Source organism: Amphiura filiformis, chromosome 19 (genome assembly GCF_039555335.1).
Source record: "Amphiura filiformis chromosome 19, Afil_fr2py, whole genome shotgun sequence".
In the NCBI taxonomy this organism is placed as follows: Eukaryota; Metazoa; Echinodermata; class Ophiuroidea; order Amphilepidida; family Amphiuridae; genus Amphiura; species Amphiura filiformis.
Window position 1 is genome coordinate 51,378,421 of NC_092646.1, and position 8,241 is coordinate 51,386,661.

Consider the following 8,241-nt stretch of genomic DNA (forward strand, 5'->3'; position numbering starts at 1 on the left):
GTAAACGTTTACAATATTTTTTTCGACTTTGCATTCCATTGTACAGGAAGACCACCCGCTGTGTAGAGGGTAACTGTAATGGCAGCACTGCGGTGGTCACGTGTGTATTTATAAATACGTATTTATAAACATGGTGGAAGCATACTGATAACAGTCAAAGCAGCGATATAGAATACAATCTAGATATCTAAAGGACCAATCACAGGACGAGCTAGCTGAAGGAATGGCGACCATATGCTAATTAGGAGATTGTTGTTTATGTCCGTGACGTCATTTTTTGCCAAATTTTTGTGCCGAAAAATTTCAGTTTTCTTTCCATTACTATTATATTGTAAAAAACCATACAGCTGTAGAGTTAGTCCAATATGTTAAGAAAAAATTATGCGCGATGGCTAAATAAGCTGTATTTTCACTCGCAAGGGTGACAATCACTGACAGTTCTTGTCGCAATTTCGACATTTTGTTTTTAAACAGAAGACTTGACCTTTTGAGGTCATTTAGTAGACTTTTTACCAGCCGTCTTGTTTTCGTAACAACAGTCCGCCCTTTGAAAAGTGAACTTCGACGTACGTGGTGCGAAATTTTCTTGAAACCACTTGCCAATTTGTTTACAGTGCTTCCTGATTCCTCTTATCGTGTTGTTGATCAGTGCATGAGCGATAATGACACACGGCACCAGGGCATTCGCTTAACTGCCTTGAGTCAAAAATGACCGACGTCAAAACACAGGAGTTTCATTGCAATAAAAAGCTGTCGGCAACCATTGTAAAGGACTTTTGTGGAATTCAAGTTTCTTCGTCTCTGCATTCAAGCGGACTTGTGTCTTTCCGCCATTGTAAAACACGACTATTATGCCAACACATGGGCACCTTTCGTCCCATTTATTAGCATACTCTTACTTATTTTGTGCAAAGAACATTGCCATCTAGTAGGTAATGTAAAATCGATAGAATTTTATGTTGAACATTTTGAGGAATTATTCTTTATTCAGCGATGCTGCGACACAAACAAGGGAAAGGCCTTACGCATCATACACTGGAAAATATAAACATTCAAACATTACCAAAGATAAAATAAATGTTGTCTGATATATTAATGTACGTGGGAAAAGAAGAATTACTCATGGCACACTAGCAAAATTTCACATTTGTGTTAATCCAAGGTAAAGAACATCCCGTTTTTATTTCCTGTCAATTCGAAATATGTCACTTACCCAATCCGATTCATTAAGCCACTTGACAAAATTATTTTCATCAAAGGAATGGATGCTCGCAAGATGGGCTCCATACTGACTACCGCAGTACATTTCAGCATCAGACCATGATTTAGAAATGTTAACATAATTATAGCAATGTCCATTCCATTTATGAGAACAAACGCCTGCAATGTGAAATAAATAAGTTTTGTGTACGATATGTCGAACGGATTTGTGGATTTAACTTCAAAATCATCATGGACGTACCTTGGTTCAAGATAATACAAACAAACACTATCTTTAATTCATATCATGGAAGTTTAATCTTGAAGAGCACGTGTATGTGTTTTTATATGCAGAATAGTATGACAAGCATCTAAAAAATGGGTAACACATACACCACAAACCAAGTCACGGAAGATAGATCTAAGTTTCCTTGTGGATGACGATATGGTACTGAGGCAGACACACACCAAAATTATGGGGGGGTGCACTGAAGTACTATATATAAGCAGGGATTGCAACACTTACCTACATCGCAGTTAATTCCCTGCCATCCCGGTTTACATTGGCATGTAAAGTTGTTGACTTCGTTGATACAGGAGCCTCCATTTTGACAAGAGGAACTGTTGCATTCATCAATATCTGCATGAAATGCATGAAAATGAAGGAAAATGCTGAATCCTGAAGTACATTCTTCTATCTACTTCGATTGCCTACATCGTAGTCAATTCCCTTCCACCCCGGTTCACAGTTACAGGAATACCGGATAACATGATGTTCACATATGCCATGCATGTATGGCCCTGGAGTATATCCATACACCCTCTTGGACATTGGCATGCATACTTTATAGTTGTTGACTTTGTCGATAGTATAGGAACCTCCCGTTTGACAAGGGGAGCTGTTGCATACGTACATGTCTGCATACAATGAGGGAAAGTGCTGGTTTATGTTATATTTACAACGCACTAGAATGCCTCCACACACTTGAAAGTCACACATATGCATTCATCTATTTGCTAGTTAAGGCCTCAGTAGCCTGCCCACACGCACTGAAGTACTAAAAGCAGTGACTGTGACACTTACCTACATCGCAATTAATTCCCTGCCATCCCGGCTCACAATTACAGGAATACTGGTTGACATTATTGTCACACATGCCATACACACATGGCCCTGAGGTGCATTCATCTATATCTGCTTCGCAGTTAATGCCCGTCCACCCACTTAGACATGAGCATGTATAGTTGTTGACTTGGTCGATACAGGAGCCTCCATTTTGACAAGGGGAGCTGTTGCATTCATCAATGTCTGCATAATATGTATTCAAATGAGGGAAAATGTTTGTTATTTATAATACACTACATTCATTTCAGAATGTTTTAACACTTAATAGTCACACGTATCGCACACACAACCCTGAAGTGTATTCATCTATCTGCTTCACATGTAAGGCATGCACATCTGTACTGAATTACAAAAACTAGTTACTGCGACATTAACTTCAATCGCAGTTATTTCCCTGCCATCCCGGTTCACAGTTACAGGAATACTGGTTAAAGCAATAAATAATGTGTGATTTGCATAAAGAATAAATTCCTATTTAAATGTTTGTTTTCACTGATCACATTATCCCCTTTTAATTTCGAGCCAAACAAATGAGGTATAACGAAGAAACTTGCGATTTCATTCGAGCGCACACAATGCGTGTACTACACTCGCCGATCGTAACATGCACTCGACGTGTGTACACATAAGCTGACATCCACGGGAGATGTTAACAAGCACCCGATCGATGAACTCTGAATAAAACCGGGTCGCCCCGGTTTTAATATAAAAAGTTAAATTGTACTGTTATTAAAGCACTTCAGGCTTAGTCTTTTACGTGGTATTTTAGTATACCACTGGCCATTACATTTATACAAAAAGCCGAAATCCGAGTAAAATTGAGGGCCTCGCTGTGAAGCAAATCACACATTATTCAATTCCCTTCCATACCTGCATGAGGAAAATGTTGGTTTATATTTACAATGTCTGACCTTCCTTCCATAATACCTCAACACATATATTACTTACACATGCCATGTACGCACGACCCTGAAGTGCATTTATCTATCTGCTTTCAGTTAAGGTCTGCCGAACCGCACTGACGTACTAAAAGCGGTAACTGCGACACATACTTACATCAAAGGTAACAGTTACAGGAATCATGAAGTGCAGACATCTAAATCTGATTATAAATGCCTGTAAGTTTTAGAGTGCCTTTATACTTTACATTTACATATTTTCTTTTTATGGCTACCATCGGCATAATCAACAAGCCCGGGCCAACAAGTTACGATAAAAAAAATCGAAATTCTTACTCATGCAATAATGTTTAATGATCATGCTGACATCATTCGTAATCATGGGTTTATCGACATACACTGGTTTAAAAGATCGCTTAGGTGTGATAGGATTCGCCCCGCCTAATGCGACACTGGTGCAATAATGGCATGGATCTTTGTACGGCAAAACCCAGCGCCATGTGTTATTCTCATCATGTTCCTGGCCGACTTCACACTGATGCGCATGGATGAATATAGTAATATCTGAGGTAAAGTAGAAACAAAATGAGTAAATAAATAAAATTAATTAGATCCTTAAAATTAAAAGAGTATCAAACGGGATTTCAATACATTTGCATCAAAGCGCTTGGCATTATTTTGCATTTTTACATCAAAGCACTTTACATTTTTGGTGTGATCAAGCAAAATCAGATGAAGTCGGTCATATACAATTTTCGGTTTCTTATTGGGTTGTAACAGGGATTTGTATAGCTACATTTTGCAGAGAACTCCATTAAAATTGGACAACCAGTTCAAAAGATATGAACAGTAAAAAAGGAAAAGTAAAAGCAATAGGAAACAAAAGGAAATATTTCCTTTGTTTGGCTACATCTTGAAATCAATCAATATTTCCGACTTCCGCCTCACATTTGACATTTTATACCAACGCGCTTTATATTTTACATTTTACATCAAAGCGCTTTACATTCGACAGCTATTCACAGGCCACATAGCAGTAGGGATAATAGGTGCCCCTGCTTTTACCCCGTGGTCGCGCCCAAATGATGATGATGATGATGATGATGATGATGATGATGATAACGATGGTGATGATGATGATGATGATGATGATGATGATGATGATGATGATGATGATGATGATGATGATGATGATGACGATGACGATGATGATGATGATGATGATGATGATGATGATGATGATGATGATGATGATGATGCTGCTGCTGCTGTTGCTGCTGCTGCTGCTGATGATGATGATGATGATGATAATGATGATGACGATGATGATGATGAGGAGGAGGAGGAGGAGCAGGAGGAGGAGGATTTCTTTTAAATTGTAAACCTACCTGACAAAATGCAGAGTACTAACAGAATCGGCAGCCGGCATACATAATTGTTTTCTATTAACCAATACATATTGGTACCGTACGATGTATGCAATTCACATCTTCAGTTTTTAAGCTGCGCAAAAAATAATAACAGATTACAAGGTTATATGCTAAGACAAAAGTACAAATATGGCAGAGTTTAGAGAACAGCAATACAGGGTGACTATGGTAACCTACTACCCGATTTAATTAAAATTACCATTAAAACCTGAATTAGTAAACCTTCACAAGACAAGACATAGAAAGTACAATGGTATCCACTTAGCATGGCTTAGTAGTCATACTTGAATGACTAAATGTTTACTAAGCTTGAAAGCATACTTAAAGTGGCACGCATGATCACTATTAATTGAATATTTTAGACATTGTTTTTTCAGTATTGTATCTTTAAAAGTAATGATGATGTGTAAATAAAATTATACATTTGCAGATATACGTATCATCGTTACTTTTAAGGATACATTACACTCTTAAAAATATTTTACTCAACAGGAGTAAAAAGGTCATAACTAAGCAAATGGAGTAAATAAAAAAATGCTCAAATTGAGTAAATAATACCCAGCATTCAGCTCATATTAATAAATAATACCCTTAATGTTGGGTACTCTTTATCAATATGATCTCAATGCTGGGTATTATTTACTCAATTTGAGTAATTTTTTACTCATTTTGTTGTGACCTTTTTACTCCTGTTGAGTTAAATATTTTTAAGAGTGTACAAATCACTATCTAAAATGGGGATTTGCCATTTGGTATAATAATAATACCATTTGGTCTAATATTAATTTCGTCTATATCCATTTCGTCTAAACCCATTAGGTCTATATCCATGCGTCCAATAATCATTTGGTCCTTTAACCATTTGGTCCGATAACCATTTGGTCCGATAACCATTTACTCTAATAACCAATAAGTCTAAAACCATTTAGCCTAACAACCATTTAGTCTAATACTCATTTGGTCTATAACCAATAGGTCTAATAGCCATTTGGTCTAATACCCATTTGGTCTACACACCATTTAGTCTTACAAGCATTTAGTTTATTAATAAATAGACGAAATTGTATTAGACTAACTGGTTATTAGACCATACGAGTATTAGACCTAACGGTTATTAGACCAAACGGTTATTAGACCAAATGGTTATTAAAGAAATATTAGCCCAAACGGTTATTAGACTATATGGTTAGTAGACATACCAGTTATTAGATCAAACAATATTAGACTAAATGGATATTAGACTATATGATTATTAGACTAAGTGGCAATTAGCCTGTCTGGTAATAGACCAATTGAATATAGACTAAACGGGAATTAGACGAACTGGTATTAGACCAAATGGCAATAGACCTCTCAAGTGTGACACTTTGAGTAATCCTTTGTGCCCCCTTAATGGAATTAAAGGGCAGGTCTATAATTGCTCGGACAACGTCATATCATTGGCAAGCTAAAATTATGAGGACAATGAAAATGACTCCTTTTTTGAGAAAATAAGACGTTTAAAATTGATATTCCGCAAAAACCAACTTAAGCGGTGAGTTCCTTCGAACGAGACAGATTTAGCCTAGAAAAACGGTGACGTCATGAAATGAGATGTGCCGCTATGAGAAAAGGGACTATACACGCTCTCAATGGACAGAACGTATACTGTTGCTGTTCACAGAGATATTACAAAGCAAACCCATAGTAACAATACTGGGTTGGTTTTGTTCCCGAAATGAGAAGAACAATAGTGTGCATATTGTTATGCAGCATTGTTATGGTAAGTGATAGTACAACTCATTGTTGCTAATGTCAAACTTGTCAAAGTGATTGTGATTGTATGATGAGAGCATGATAAAGTGCCCGCTTCATTTACCTAGGTCATCGGCCAAACGGGGGGAGAACACGTACGCTTCAAACGGGGGAGAACACGTACGAGGCTGAACTTTACACACAAAATTACTCCTTTTTCAGAAGAAATACGCACAAAAAATTTGCAACAAGTGTCAACGTGTAATGTAATAATAATTATTATTCTCTTTGAATAGAGATAAACTTGCAATAGACCTGCCCTTTAATGTAGTATTCCATCATCTTCAGTATGTATTTTACTCTGGCTATAAATCATACGTTAGTTGTCACTGAGGAAATAATGCGTCTATTCAAATACGAAACTAGGACACTCTTTGACCTGTAACAGCATTGTCAAATGTTTCAGAAGTAAGTAGCACTTGGCAACGCTAGTTGGTAACATGCACTCAAAATTCACGAAGAAAATGAATGGAATTGCGTCAGTCCTAGCTTGGTTTCAAAAGATCAAAACTAGACCATATTGCTGTGCTATTTAAATGTTTACGATATTAACAGTCAATCCTTTGAGATCCACACATTTTGTGTCCCTAATAATACTTCTTTTTTGTTAGAAATACGGCATTTTAAAGATGGTCCCTCCCCCCTCCACCCCATCAAAATTGAGAATAGGTTTTATGAAAACACTGAGTATAAAAAGAAATCGCCTTTTCTTCGACACCCAAAAATCGGTTGTAGGCATTCTGTTATAAACAAATAATGACAGTTACTGTAATGGTATAATAATTTAATTAATGGAGCATTTCCATGCGTAGATGGCAATATTATTATATGATAACTTATGGTTCGAACATCATTATAAGTTCAAGACTTGTAAGAAATGAAATAGAACAATGAAACTACACGTGTTACATTGTTTTTACTTTAATTTCACTCAAAATACATGTCTGGAAAATAATCTGAAAGCAAGTAAGTAGATACCAACAAACACAAAACGTTTTCGACATCATGCTCAAAGGGTTATAAAATAATTTAAATTTAATGTTATTTAAATGTTGACAATATATTTGGCAAAAATAGTTACAAAAACATTTTGAAAACATTTTGAAAAAGTTTTAAAGACCTTTATATAACCCGACTTTTAATGCTATTAAAACGTTTTATACTTTATCCAAAACCCAAAATATAACTTGTTTAAAATGTTTTAAAAACATTTTTGTGTTTGCTGGGCAGTTTGATGCATATGCATGCATCTCGTCTTCATTGAAAATAAAATATGTATTTCTTGCAAATTTCCGATTGGATTTGGCTTACACTAGGGAGAAACGAAACAAGTGCGCTAGCCTATCTGAAATAAGACTTCTGTAAACATGTTATTTGAAAAAAAAAAGTAAAAAATACAACTTAATCTACTCACCTAATTCGTAATCATATAACGCCTACCGGTATATTTCCTCTATGATACAAACTGGGGTAATGAATGAAGGAACGCGTAGCTACGCGCTGTTTTCAATATCATTATCATGACATGCAGTATTGCCAACGGCGCGCTTTAGCCACCGAATATTGCGTCAAATGCAAGCCAATGTTTGAGGTTTAGTTTCATCGGAAGTACATAAAATGTATCATCATCTACACTCTCAGAAAAATGGGTTCTAAAAGGGTTCTTCACTTGTCCTCTACAAGGAACCAAAATGAGTTCTATAAAGGTTGTTTAGCACCTTTAATGGTTCCTTTAAGAACCTTTAATTTTTAAGACCATTTTTAAGGGTTCAATTCTTAGGGGTTCCATATA

General features: G+C 36.2%; 1 protein-coding gene across 1 annotated transcript in view; it reads right to left on the reverse strand.

The window, feature by feature from the left end:
- LOC140140639 (uncharacterized) overlaps positions 1-7,905 on the reverse strand; it is a 28,982-nt gene extending 21,077 nt beyond the window's left edge. The window contains exons 1-5 of the mRNA XM_072162396.1: positions 7,864-7,905; positions 4,614-4,728; positions 3,562-3,789; positions 2,285-2,509; positions 1,727-1,840 (exon numbers count right to left, since the gene is read on the reverse strand). Of these exons, the coding sequence (XP_072018497.1) occupies positions 1,727-1,840; positions 2,285-2,509; positions 3,562-3,789; positions 4,614-4,683 (637 nt within the window). The 5' untranslated portion in view covers positions 4,684-4,728; positions 7,864-7,905. The remainder of the gene's footprint in view (positions 1-1,726; positions 1,841-2,284; positions 2,510-3,561; positions 3,790-4,613; positions 4,729-7,863) is intronic.
- Between the last annotated feature and the right edge of the window lie 336 nt (positions 7,906-8,241).